Source organism: Manis javanica, chromosome 4, assembly GCF_040802235.1.
Source record: "Manis javanica isolate MJ-LG chromosome 4, MJ_LKY, whole genome shotgun sequence".
In the NCBI taxonomy this organism is placed as follows: Eukaryota; Metazoa; Chordata; class Mammalia; order Pholidota; family Manidae; genus Manis; species Manis javanica.
In genome coordinates, this window is record NC_133159.1 from 41,391,956 (window position 1) to 41,406,586 (window position 14,631).

The 14,631-nt window shown below is 43.7% G+C and overlaps 1 protein-coding gene across 1 annotated transcript in view; it reads right to left on the reverse strand.

Annotated features, from left to right (window-relative positions):
- Window positions 1-12,835, reverse strand: part of RAB3B (RAB3B, member RAS oncogene family) — a 55,970-nt gene extending 43,135 nt beyond the window's left edge. Inside the window, exons 1-2 of the mRNA XM_017653740.3 lie at window positions 12,530-12,835; window positions 6,070-6,297 (exon numbers count right to left, since the gene is read on the reverse strand). Of these exons, the coding sequence (XP_017509229.1) occupies window positions 6,070-6,297 (228 nt within the window). The 5' untranslated portion in view covers window positions 12,530-12,835. The remainder of the gene's footprint in view (window positions 1-6,069; window positions 6,298-12,529) is intronic.
- Window positions 12,836-14,631: the final 1,796 nt, after the last annotated feature.

Sequence of the window (14,631 nt, forward strand, 5' to 3'; positions counted from 1 at the left end):
TCATATTCATATTAATTTCTCTATCCTCAGTACCTGGCATAGTAAATATTTGTTAAATTACTGTTTAAAAGCCATAATCCTCCTTTGTCTAAATTCGATTATCTTTCCCCAAACTTAGCCCCATTATATTTTATTATGCTCTTATAATACTTTTATTATATTCATTAGTGGTTCTGAGATATAGGTCTTTGATATCCCAGATCTAATAATATTCACTAGTTTTAATATTATAAGTGACTCCAGAGTCATGTGGTAACCTCAATTCTAAGGCAGCTGAGTGAGATGAGGCAGGTGGCTAGTGAGTGAACCTAGTTGGCTGCCCAACAGCCCCATTTCACCATAGTTTCGCTCTTAGCTCCTTGCCTGTGATTGGGTTTGTATGTGTATCTGACTCTAGAGTGAAGTATTAGCAAGCTCCACCTCTCTGAAGACTTGGGTCACGTGCTTCAGCCTAGCTTTAATCAGTAATAAGACAATCACATTGCTCCCCATCTCTCTGACTCCTGCATCTATCCATTAATTGATTCCAACTTATGTGGGGAAAGAAATGAGTATCATTTATTGATCTCTCTAGAACCTTAATAAAAACTACTATTTATTGTTTAATCAACAATAGTGTTTACAGGTACTATGTGGGTGCTCTATACATTTTATCTTTTTAAAACCATCACCAACACAACAAAACAGGTAGAATAATAGAGGTACATGCAAGCACTGAAGTGACTACGGGCTTCAGAGGAGGGAGTTACAGAGAAAGAAAGAAGATGGTGAACAGTGAGAAATACCAGGTCAGGCCCAGGAGTAAAGACACTGGCCTATAAATCCTTCACAAAACACAGAATTCTTGAACTTTCAGTAGAATAATGTTGGACAGGCCAGCCAGTCCATTCCCTGATCTTTATACAAATAACCTTGGACTCATGAGATGCTCCTATCTTTAAAGTCTTCTTGACATGCAAGTCACCAAAAAAGCTTCACTGGTGGAATAGGAAGGAAGAGATTCTGTCTCCATAATGGAAGCCCATGCTACCATGTCCCCTAACAGAGGCCAGGCCTGGTTGAGCTGGTGTGGTGACATTCATCAGCTAAGCTAGCCTATTAAAATGTGACTGGGACTGAGCCTCAACCCCAGCTGCAAGCCCAGGAATAAGACTTAAGTCCCAGTTCAGTGATTCCTGAGCTCTGAGTCCCAGTACCTAAGTACCTCATAAACTTAGTTTATTCTTTTCCTTCAGGGCCCTTATCACAGATGAAATCAGGTATTTTGTATTCACATACTGTCTCCCCTAGTAAAGTATAAACTCCATGAGAGCAGGAATGGTGCTTCCCCACAGCTAGCACAATGCCTGGCACAGAGAGAGCACCAGATAAATGTCTATGGAATGAAAGAAAAAATAAAGTTTACTGTTACACTCTGCTCAAGTAACTTGATATCTGCGGCCTCAAATACTCATTCTTCAATGAGATACCTACCTTTCTGGGTCAGAGGGTAAGTGTGAAGGCCACAGAGAATTCTTAAAAACACATACAAGAAGAATTCACATGGCTGACAATATCCATAGTCCTTCTGATCTACTCAAGGCTTCATAGTTTTCCTTGGGCTCTCCTTTCCATTTCCTCATTAATCTTCACAACAACCCATAAAGCAAGAAGAGCAAGGATTATTTTCTCCATTTGATAGGACCATAAAGGAGGAAAGTAACTCTAGCTCACACAACAATTGTAAGGCAGAGCCAAGACTAGAACCCAGGACTAGAATATAATCCTAGCTCACATCAGTCCTCCCACAGACCCCTGGATCCTTCCCTTGACCAGAACCAGACCCAACAGCCCCTGCAATGGGTGCCCCATGGAGGTAATGGAAAGCCCTCTGCCACTCCCATCTTCCCACAGATCTCTAGGGGTTGCTTGGCCACCAGCACCCAGCAGTAAGTGGCCTCTAGTCAGGTCTGTTGCTGTGGAGTAACGGAGTCTCCCCGCCACATACCTGTGCATGCTTTCATTCTCTATTAATGAGACTGCTCCCCTACACCCACCTCTCCAGTAAGATTCCCTTCTCTGACTGACAGTAATCTCTCAGGAAACAAAGGGGGGCCCTCAGGGACTCATGTGTTGAGGGACCCCAGGGAACAAGGCACTACCAACGTGCTCATCATCCAACATCCCCCAGAGATGACAGAAATTCCTTCTGTGAATGGTTTTGCTCAGTGATGCTAATAATCACCCTTCCTCTCTCTCTCCACCTTCCACCCTAACAATGGCTTTCTGAGATCCCCTGGGAAGATCAAATGGGTTGAAAAAATTTAACTGAACACTTCATACAGTGCTTGTGAGTCCCTGGATGCTGTTCCAGCACTACTGGAACAACAGGTGGGAAACCTTGGCAGTGGACCCAATCACTCATTGCATGTGGATCAGGAGCAAAGAAAGGAAAGAACCTAACACTTATTGTGTTCTAACATGTGCCAGGCACAATGCTACGTTATCACATGTAGCTCTCCCTCAACAAACCTGTGAGATTTTTACAGTTGAGGACTATCTATTCGTAGAAGTGGCTTACCAAAACTAGCCCAGCTTAAAAAAAAAAAACTCACAGAACTTTTGTTTATACAAGTAAATATATATAAGTAGATAGGTGCTTCTCCCTCTCCCTGTGCAATTAATTGATCACCAAATTCCGTAAATTCTAGTCCTAAATCTCTCAAGTCTCTTTCCTCATTTCCATCTCAAAATGTCAATTTGTCATTGTCCTAGTGTTTTGTACCAAATGCTTATGTCCTCTCAAAATTCATGTGTTGAAGCCCTACCTCCCAGTGTGGCAAAATTTGGAGATGGGGATTTTAAGGAAGTAATTAAAGTAAACTGGGTTGTAAGGGTGGGGCCATAATCTGACAGGATTAGAGTCCTTATAAGGGAACACCAGAGAGCTACTCTCTCTCCCCATGTATATACACCAAGGAAAGGCCATATGAGCACACAGCAAGAAGGCAGCCAGCTATCTGCAACCCAAGGGAAGAACTCTCACCTCAGTCTTGGACTTCTAATCCCCAGAACTGTAAGGAAATAAAGATTTCTGTTGTTTAAGCCATCTTGTCTGTGGTATTTTGTTATGGTAGCCCAAGCAGACTAATACACTTAGTTTAGGCCCTTATAATTTACCCAAACCACTGGTTTCTTCGCCTCACTTCCACCTACCCTCCAAACTGAGGCAAGAGATTTTTCTAAAATGCAAATCTGACCTTGTTAATAACCATCTATGGCTCCTCAGTACCTATGGTAGTGGTCTCCAATTTATACCCCTGTAAGAAAAATGTAGGCACAGCATGCATAATATTTGTATATTTACTTAAATTATACATCAATACATATCTACTTCTGTACACAAAAGATGTCAAATGACATAAATACTATTTACATGTTTATATTTTAATGTGTTAATGAAAACAAAAAATTTTATTTTTTGCTACAGAAAAGCACATACACACACATACAAACCCTTTTTCTAATATATATATTAGCAAAAGTAATGTGATTGACTATGTCAGATCTAATTAGATTGTCACTGATTTTACCCTGAAACATAACTGACAGTGAACTCATGCTAGGATTGGGTAAACATCAGCTCAGTCATTTTCTGGGCTCACTTGGGCTCACTATAATTAGTATGGTCTTCAATCAGAGGTGTATTTGCAGGACTCTTTTAAAGCTACATATCCACTCTGAGGGCTCATTTAATTAAAATTAGGTAGTATAATCAGTAAATCCACTTAATCAGGCATAGCAAAACTGCAAAATCTCAAAATGGGTTGAAAATTAATGGAGAGAAGGACTCCCCATCCACTGGCTCCTTAGAGGGCAAGAATGTCTCCTCCTACCTGAAGATTTTTCAAGTATAGGATATATGGTGATCAAATGAAAATATCTGTATCAGTCCATATAATAAATGTTAGTATACATTTATTTTATATTCATAAACAAAAAATAAACTCTAGTCGTTTCTTCAGCTCCCTACTAGTCATCAGGCATGTACCCTCTGGTCGGTGGCAAGAGCCTTTTGTTTGTGGTGCAGTCTCCCTGACCCCCAAATTGTACCTGATAGCCTCCCCCTGCACTTTCATAGCCTTGCTCCAGTTTCTCTGTGTTGCTCACCATGCCCCAAATATCCTGTGCTCTCACTTCCCTCTGTGCATTGGCTACAAGAAGGATGTCAGATAATAAAAGAGGAAACACTTCGCGTGTAATAGGTACTTAATAAATGCTTATTGATTCTCACCATGAGGTAGTTAAACTAAATCAGTGGTTCTTCAATTTTAGCCTGCCTCAAAACCACTTGGAAGGCTGGTTAAAACACAGATTTGGGGGCCATATTCCAGAGTTTCTGATTCAGTGGATTTGAAGAGGGGCCTGAGATTTTGTGTTTCTAACAAATTCCCAGGTGAGGCTGATACTACTAATCTGGAGGCCACATTTCTAGAACCAATGAACTAAATGATCTGTATAGCTTCTCTAATTTCTAATGATTTATAATTCCTCTATGTTTTTAATAGAGGCTAAATGAACAAAATGAACTTTTATCTCTATATCAATTAATACTTAACATTATATGTATATAATAATTATATAACATTATATAAATGGAAGTATGATCTTTATAAGATCTAACACGTACAGTGTAGAGAAAAGAGCACATAATTAAGAATCAGATCTGAGTTGGAATCCTAGTTTGTAGCTCTGTGGTTGTAAGGCAAGTTAATTACTCTCTAAGTCTGAATCTTCTTCTTCTGCAAAATAGGACTGTATTAAAATTACATCTGCCTCATGGGGTTAATTGTGAGATAATATAATAAACAGAAATAATTTGTAAAAAGAAAAGTACTGCATATAGCCTATGTCAGTAAGATATATGCACAATGTACTGATGTACATTTGACAAGTTGAATGGACAGATAATAAATAATATATGTTTGAATACTTTAAATCACAAAGTTCCAATCCTAGTGCTAATTCATTATTAAGAAGTATATGATCTAAATGTTGCTATTTCATCTCAAATATATACACACACACACACACACACACACACATATATATATATACAGTATCACTGGTAAATATCAGTAATAGTAGCTGTAGTGGCCAACTTCTAAGATGGTCCAGAGTGATTCTCACCTCCCAGGATTCATATCCTTGCATAGGTTCCTCCTACATTGAATCAGGGAACAACAGAATACTCTAAGACTAAGTAATAAGAGACATTGCCACTTCCTCTTTGATTTCTTAGATCTTTTCTCTTAGGGGAAGCCAGCTGCCATGTTATGAAGACACTTAAGTAGCTCTGTGCAGAGAGCCACATGGGAAGGAACTAAGGTCTCCTGCTAACAGCCAGTACCAGACACGTGAGTGAGCTGCCTTGGAATGGGATCCTCCAACCCCATTCAAGCTGTCAGATGACTGCAACCCAAACTGACATCTGGCTGCAACCTTATAAGAGGTTCAAGCCACAAAAAAAGTCACTCTCACATGTCCAGTACACAGAAACTATATGATAATGAATTATTATTGCTGTTTGAAGCCACCAAGTTTTGAAGGGATTTGTCATGCAACGATAGATTATGGATACAGTAGTTAACATTTAGTGTGCATTTACAATGTTCCACGAACTATGCTAAACACCCAACAGCCTTACAATGTAGATGCTATTATAATCCTCAAAGAGGAAAGGGTGGCCCAGAGAGGTTAAGCAATTTAATCAAGGTCCCATGACTAGTAAGTAGCAGAACTGGAATATGAATCCAGAGTTCTAACTCTAAAGCCCAGATTCTTGGTCACTCATTTGTACAGGCAGGATAAAGCCACTTGGACAGTGAAGCAGCAGAAGCAACTGAGCCCCCAGAAGAGAACAAACTTGTATAAGACCAGCAAGGGGCAGTCCAGGGGACAGACCTGCAACAGCATTGGTGCCTGATGCCATAAGACCCAGGAGTTCCAAACTGGCCCCAACTCCCAGCTCTTGTAATAGCAAACTAGTCACCTCTTAGGACAATCCTGCCCAAGGTGTCTGAGACTCACCCAGATCTGCAGCTTCACTCGCTTCTCATGGCGGTAGACGGTCTTTACCTTGAAGTCAATGCCCACGGTGCTGACAAAGGCTGGAGTGAAGGTGTCATCAGCATAGCGGAAAAGGAAGGAGGTTTTGCCAACACTGCTGTTGCCAATGATGAGCAGTTTGAACATGTAGTCAAAGTTCTGGTCAGAGGCATCTTTGACTCCAGCTTTACCATCAGTAACTGAAGCCATCTGCAGGAGAGACCCGTGGTCACTCAGGGACACACCTCCAGTGTCACCCTGAGTCACCAACCTTTAAATGATCACCCTGTCATTCACATACTCATTCCCTACCCCAGCATCACTGAGGAAACACACACTACTCACAATCACCCTTTCACTGCACCTGCCCCAACTGTTGTCTCAGATTGGAGTGGAACCCAGCTCCTCCCATTCATTCCTGCAGTAAATATTTACTAAGCACATTGCTCCAGGTCAAGACCCATGCTGGGCATGGGGAATACAAATATGAATCAGACATGGAGTCTGACCTCTGAGTGGCCACAAATTAGAGCAAAAGAGCAGTAAACACAGAATACCAAAGCAGTAGATAAATGATAAGACAGAGGGAAGCCCTGGCTGAGATGCCCACCAGAAGCATCTAACTCATCCCAGAAGCATGGTTGTCAAGGAGAGTACCCTACAGGAGGCAGCTCCCAAGCAGAGTTTTGAAATGAAAAGGAAAAAAAAAGCCAAAATAGAAAACACGTATACATTCCAGAAAAGACCTAGTACAGGGCTATCATTCCCTTATTTCAAAGCCCATTATGGCTCCCCACAGCTCAAAAGATCACGCCTAGACTGTTCAACTTGACAAAGAATCAACTAAATGAATAAGCTCTCTAAACTTAATCTTCCCATAAGCCTTCTCCCCACCAACCTGTACTACTTTGATACCAAATTACATTTTACTCCAAATATGCCATGTATGTCTTGCTTTTGTCCCTTTAGACACCTATTCCTTCTTTCTGCCTACAATGTTCTTTTCCTCCTAATAAACTCCTATTCATTCTTGTGGATCCCAGTGAAGTCTCACCTCCCCAGTGCATGGCAGAGGTAGGCACCCTGCCCTAATGCTCCCAGAGCACTCTAACAGCACTTGTATCATTTCAGAACAGTTCCCTGTTGCAGATCCTTCTTTAGGTGGATTTAGCTCAATGGGCCTCTCAGGTAAGGACAAGTGCTGAAAAATGTAGAAAGTTTAAAGCTCCCTTGAAGAAAAGTTAGACAAATACATGGGATTATTAGCAGCCCTTTTATAATACTTAAATATGCCACCACTAGCCTATGGTGGCCTCTTCTTCCTTCTCTTTTCTTCCAGCTCTCTTTTTATCTGTGACCCTTTTCATCTGAGACTCTGGCCCCATGCTTGCATCAACCTGCCCCATGACAAAACTCACTAGGCAGGTGTGGAACAGACCAGGACACTTGGACACTGAGATGTAGCATTTACAAGGAAGAAAGTGAAATTGGAGGTGACGGTGCCATTGGCTGCTTAAACTGTCCCATAGCCCTGACTTTTCCATTTTTCACAGTATAAGATGTACAGCCTGTTTCAAGAATTGGCGAGTCAAGGGAATTATGCTTCGTTTCCTTTTTTACCTAAAACAAGAGAAGAAACAACAACCATCATGTACCCTACCCCCTGTGCTGCCTGTCATCTGTGTTTGTTAACAAAAGAAAATTTCTTTGAAAGTGTATATTCATTAGAAAAAGAGTGAAAAAGAGTCAATTTTAAATTACCAGACATATCATCCACTCAGAAACTGCTGTTGTGAACACTTTAAGTGTATTTCCTCCCTTATTTTTTCATGTAACACAGTGCCATCAATTTGTTAACTTATAAGGTAATATACACATTAAAATAATTCAAATAAACTTTTACTATTTGCAAGTATTACTTTATCATTCTCTGTGGTTTGCATTATTTTCTTTACTTTCACCATAAAAAGTAAGTAATGTGGAACCAAAGGCTTACAGTGAAAAGTAATCTTACTTTCGTCCCTGAATCCCAATCTCTCCCCAGAGGCAAACATGTTACTAATTTATGTATTCTTCAGAGATAGTCTTTGCATAATAAGCATACAGGTCTTTTTGTTCTTTTTATCTATATACAAATGATAACATGCCATACATTCTAGTCTATATCTGCTATGTATATTTTAATAGCTGAGCTCATATTTTCAATAGTTTTTTGCTTTTCATTAGTTTTAATGCTCCTTTTCACCTAACATATCATAAATATTTTACTGAGAGTTCTAAAACTCTTTATAAGTGTCATCTCAGCTGACTATATTCTATTCAATGGATGTGTAATATGACCAAATCTTTAATATTATACATTAAGTTATTCTTCTACTCTCAATTGTTAGAAACTAAACTGCAGTGACCATTTCTTTACATAAATATTTGTTCACTTCCCTATTTATTTCCTTAGGAGAGGTCCCTAGAAATGAAATTGCTGGTCAAAGAGTAAGTTTACCGAAATACAAATTTGATCCTTATCTCAAATTCATATCCTTTATCTTATTTTACCCTCTAAATAAACCTGGGAGATAAAATTGGAAGGACAGAGATTATTATTCCCATTTAGTAAAGAAGGAAACGGAGAGTCGGAAATTAAGAGGATTTGCCCAAGCCTCACTGCTAACAAGTGAGACTAGACCTAGTACTACCCAGTGTTATGGGTAAGTTCAAAGTCCCTGCTCTATTCCTCGGCTGAATTCTTGGGCAAATCATACTGCCTCTCTAAACCACAGCATTTTTACCTTAAAATAGAGAAATTAGCACCTACTTCACAGAGCTGTGGTACAAATAGACTGAGCAGTTATCCCATGTAAATAAGCTGGCATGGTTTCTTGGCCCATGGGAGGTACTCAATAAATATCATTTCATTGGTCCCTTTCATTCATTTCTGCAGTCAAATTTTGTTCAACTGCCCTCTGCCTGATTTGGGCTCCATTACTCGAGCTTGTTTTACATAACTGTCTGCCACCCCTTCTGGATTCAGATGAGTTTTAACTTATACCCTGTCAACACTAGACCTACAGTAAATCCTCAGAGCATGTAACTCCTTTCAATAAACATTTATTGAGCATTTGCCATGTGCCAGATTATCAATGTAAATGTCATATTATTGGCCTTAATGTTTCTGATGCAGCTGTTTACACTTTTAGATTTCTGGAATTAGAAGGAATTTTGGAGTGTCAGCTTTATCATAACTAAAAGCTTAGCTTCTGGTCCCAGCTTTTCCAAAAATTCAATGCTTGAACTTGGGCAAGTCACTTAGATGCTGAGCCTCAGGATCCTTAACTACGGTATGATAATATTACCTACCTACCTCCGAAGGCTGCTGTGAATTTTAAATAAAAGGATGTATATAAGTGTGCTTTGTACACTGTGTTAAGAAAAATGCATGTGGCCTTATGTAGAATCAGCAGGAAAAGGGCCTGCTGTGTCTGTCACAGGTGTGAGAGTGGGGAGTGAGGCAAGAGTAAAAATTGTTTCAATTCCTGTCTGATCCATTCCCATTCATTTTACTGGTAAAAAAAATTTAGGCTCCACAAAGAGAAGTGATTTGTCGAAAGTCATATAGCAGGTCGGTTGGAGCATCATGGCTAGAACTTCTGTTACCTAATGATGACCAGATGGGACTGGGCTTGGGGAAAATAAAAGCTACAACTTTAGGGTGAGTAAATAAGCAACCCTGGCACTCTGAGCATCTTGTTCCTAGCACCTACCATACTGTACTGGCAGTACCTGTTTATGTGCACACAGGATAGCTTTCCCGGAAGGTGCTGTGAAAACAGGGCAAGGCATGTTTAGATGGAAGCCCACAAAGGGATCTTCTCAGGATGGGGGAAATGGCTACACAGACATTTGGAAGGGAGGCAAAAAGCATCCCAGCAGGCAGCCACCTGAGGCAGATCTGAGCAGACAGGTCACTGCACAGTGGTGTGTGCAGAACCACATTTGTAAGATAACCATCAGTCAGATCCTCCCTCTCTTTTGTGACAGTCACATAAATGCTAGAGCTGAGTAGTTTGCTGTCTCTGTGACAAGCAATACAGATGAAGGCCCAAGGACCATCTGGGAAGTTATCCCCAGTCCCAGGCTGGGGTAAAGAAGGAAATGGTCCCTCAAATGGTTTCAGGCTGGTAGGCAGTAGAAATAAGCCCCTAAGGAAATTTCAGCCAGGAAAGAGGTGGGAGAGAAGGGGAGAGTCCTAAAATCCAACAAAAAGGTATCAACTCTATACACATAGTGAAGAAGTAATTGGGTGAACTTCTCTTTTGATAGAAAGAGCACGAAACTGACTCAGAGAGACCTGGGGTGAACCCTGTCTCTCTCAGTGCTTTATTAACCACTTAAAAACTTTTTTTTGTCTGTGTGCTTCATGTTTTCTTTTACCGCATGTAGACCTCACCCTACTGTATACAACCTACTCCCTAAAGCCATAATCTACTAAATATTCTAATTCAACCATTTTTAGACCATTGCCCACTGCCAACTCATCACCGCCAGCCCAGCCTAGCCCACCTCTTCATTGTTTCCTCAGGTCTCTTGGAGCCACAGATCGTATCATAATAGCTGCTATTTATTGAGCACATATTAAATGCCAGGCACTCTACCAGTACTTTCAATGCATTCTACCATGCACAGAACGTAGGCACACCTGCATAAATAATATTAATGGCCTCTTTTGTACAGTGCTTCGTTGTTTACAAAGCTCTTTCCATGAGTGGATGAGAATACTGAGGCAGAAGCACTACCACAGGTCAATTGCTCATTCAATCAACATTCACTAAGCACTCACTGCGAGCCAGGCCCTGGACTGCACTCTGGAGAAATGGAGAGGAGCCAAGAGGAGTTCTGAGCTTGGAAACTGCTTTAAACATCTACAGGTTACTGATGCCTCCCTTCATATCAACCCTTGAGAAACTGGAGATTTATTTCTTGGACTGAGGATCATTTTAGATTTTTGCCTTTTCCTGAGGTGATGTCCTCTGATTGGAATATACTTTCCTCTGCTGCTAGCTAAATCCTTCATGATCAGGAAGCTGTCCCTGACCCATCCTCTTCCAGCAAAATGCTTCTCCAACACAGTGCCAGGAACTACCACTACCACAGATAGGGTTTTTCACCGACTTCTATTGTCTTCCTCCCTTTATATAGGAAGAACAGGTGGGCGCCCACCTGTGTACACACACGTCTACTCCTTTTACTGTCCCCACCCCTTTCCATCTGGATTCCAGGAAGTTGGGATGGAGGGACCTATCTTTCTCCCAGCTTCCACTAGCGTACAGAGGCTGCTGCCCTGCCCTCCCTAAAGTGCCTTCACACATTTGGACTCCAGAACAGTCAGCCTATGGATGAATTCTCCACCATTCTCTCTTTGTCTGTTATCCCAGGTGGAAGGGTAACTGGGTCCAGTGCTGGAGCAGCCTTCTGAGTAGCTGAGACACAGCTATGCTCTCCAGGTCCCCATTATCTTTCCGGTCTCACATCACAGCCCACAAGGGGCCTCCCCCACAACCTGACCCAGTACACCCTTCACCTTAAATTCAAGCTTCCTGACGGTTCCCACACCCTCAGACTCCAGACCCTTGCTCTATTCCAATGCCTCTCCACCCCTCCAACCCGGCCCAGAACTCAGGTGCCCACTGCCCACATCCGAGGCCACTACCCTCTGCCTCCAAGCTCCCCACCCCCTTCCTCTGCAGTCCGGGCAGACCCGGCCTGGCCTCCCACCTTCCCATTCTTCCAAGCTTCCTGCCTGCAAGGCCGGCCCCTAGCCCCCCCACTCACGGTTACCCCTTTGCCGTACCTAGCTGAGCTCCGACCCGCACCCTTTTCGCTCCGCGCTCACATCGCCTCGCCCCTTTATCCTCTCCCGGACCAGCGCCGGCTCCCACCCGAAGCCCCTTCCCCTCCACCTCACTTCTCTCCCGCTCAAAAACCACGCTACCAGTCCAGTCTCCTTCCCGTGGCTCCTCGCCCCCCGTGGCCCTCGCTCTCCTCACCCTTCCCCTCAGCACCCCCTCCGCCGCCTGCACCCTCTTCCCGCACTGCCCCTCTCGGCTCCCCCGCCCCCAACGCCCCGTTTGCCCCCAGTCTCTCACTGCCCTCCGCTTGCCGCTCATCCTTTTTCCTCAGCCCGGGCGCCCTCTTTCTCGCCCCTCACTCCCGCTGGCCCCCGCCCTTGAAGCTCCGCTTGCGGCCTCGCGGTCCGACTAGACCCCGCTCGGCGCCCGCTCCCCAGGCGGCGCGCCTCCCTCACCGCCGCGCGCCCCCTCCCTAGCTGCCTTCTGCTGCCCCTTCGCCTCGGCGTCCCCTCCGCAGCCCTGCGCTCCTCCTCAGCGCCCCGAGCCGGGGATGGGTCCCGCATCCCCGCGGGGCGGGGCGCCGGGGCCGCGCCCCTTACCTGGGACTCCGGGTGGCGGACGAGCTGCTCGCTCCCAGGCAGCGCAGAGGGGCTGGCGGCGGGCGGCGGGCGGCGGAAAGCGCAGGGGGTTCGCGGAGAAGGGCGGGGCGGGGCGGGTCTGGAGCCCACCGCGGCGACTTAGGGCTGGGGCTCCGGCTGCCGCTCGGCTCCGCCGCTGCCTCGTGCAGGCCCCACCCCTGCCCCGCTCAGGGGCGGAGTCCGTGTTCGCCCCGCCCAGGCCCCCCAGCTGCCGGCAGGTGCAGGGAATCCGAGACATCCTGGGGCCACAAGCTCTCACGCTCTCCGATACCTGAGTGATTACTGTGGTTTATCTCAATTCTCACGCCTCGTTCCGCAGACAGAACTTACTAGGGTGATCAGAGAGCTTTGATGATAATGTAGGTGATAGTGGGTATCCAGCTTTGCTATTTCCTGTCCTTTATGTCACTTCATCCTCACAAAAGTCCAGGGAAAGAGGCAGAACCTGGACCTCTTACTACAAGAGGAAACTAAACTGAAACCTGGGCACTGTGCTCTACCCTATGCACTCCTTCGCACACTACATCCCATTAGTTTAGTTAGTAACCCCTCCTTAACATATCCTATCCCGGCCCTTCCTCTCCATTCCACTGCTCTCACCCTGGTTCTTGCGTGGCCTAATGAAACAGACTCCTACTGGGTCTCCCTGCCTCCACTCTCCAATCCACCCTCTACACCAGAAGCCTGAGTGATTTTTCTGAATGTCCCCATATCACCATCAACCTAGTTAAAACAAAACAAAACAAAAACTTTCAATGGCTTCCCATTACCAGCAGTAGCCTGGAGTGAGGAAATGTTCTTGCCTAGTCATTAGGAAGACCCAGCTCTGCCAGGGGAGGCGGGTAGAGGAGGCAATTGGCACTTGCCACCCATCTTGACCTGGACTTCACTTCAAGTCTTCCTAGGGTCATAGGAGCTAGCTGCCAGCTTTGGTTTAGAATCATTGTCCTTTCCACACTCTTTTCCCATTCTAAATCTGAGGTCTGAGTCAGATACCAAAACCATTTTTTCCACAAGTTCCCTTATGACTCTATTTACAATTTGTTTTTCTAACCTAGGAAAGCACCCAATGGACAGTCTCTCTGGTTGTCTGACTTCTCTCTCTGACTTATCTGATACAGCTGTGAGCTTCTCCACACTCCTCACTTTCACTCTTCTTCCCACTGTCTACTTCCCTGGCAGATCTTCTCACTGTGCGCCCTAGAAGCCTCCTCCAAACTCTCCTATAGCTTCTGCTTCTTCTGAGAGTACTCAATTACTTCTGTGCCTTTACTGAAACTGACCCTCCTTCAGGACTTCTCTTGTAGTCCTCTGGGACTGTATTTTGGCTGTATCATTTGTGCCCCCAGTAGCTACCTCCCTATTGACTAGCAAGTGACCTGCCAGAAAGATGAACAAAGAAAATCAAATTATATTATGTGATAGTGACTGCTAAGTGAACACTATTGTGATTAAGAGCCTTTCAAACAAAATTTCCTTGAATCTTTTTCTAGTTGCCTGAGTAATCAGTCTTCTCCATCTCCTGGTTTTTACATGAAATATAATATTAATACTTTTTGTTGAATGAGACTTAGTCAGTTAGAAAACATATTAGCTTAAGTGTGGATGTCATTTAGTATGTTCATATTTTTACAAGGTTCAAATCTATGCCAGTGTGAATCCCTTATGGCCAGCCTAGGAATTTAGAGGTGTTGACCTGTCAAGTGTTTTCATCTGACTCCTTCAGTGGGTTACCTTAATGCAATGGGAGAACTGGAACAAGTAAGAGAAGGTGAACAAGCTTCTGTGAACAGCTCTAAAAAATAGAGGTCAATGAGAAGAGTGGTGGAATATAGCATTGGAAATAGAGACAAGCGCCAGGTGGTCCAAAGCCACATGTATCATGTTAGAGATTTGAGAATTTACCTTATAAGCAAAAGATCTCAAGCAATGGAATAACATGGTTACATATGCATATAAGAAAGATAGCTCTGACTGTGGTAGGATGACAGGTTGGATGGGAAGAATAGGGAGCCCAAAGACAGGAGGTAGGGAACACAGTTAGAAATTGCTCCAACAGTCCA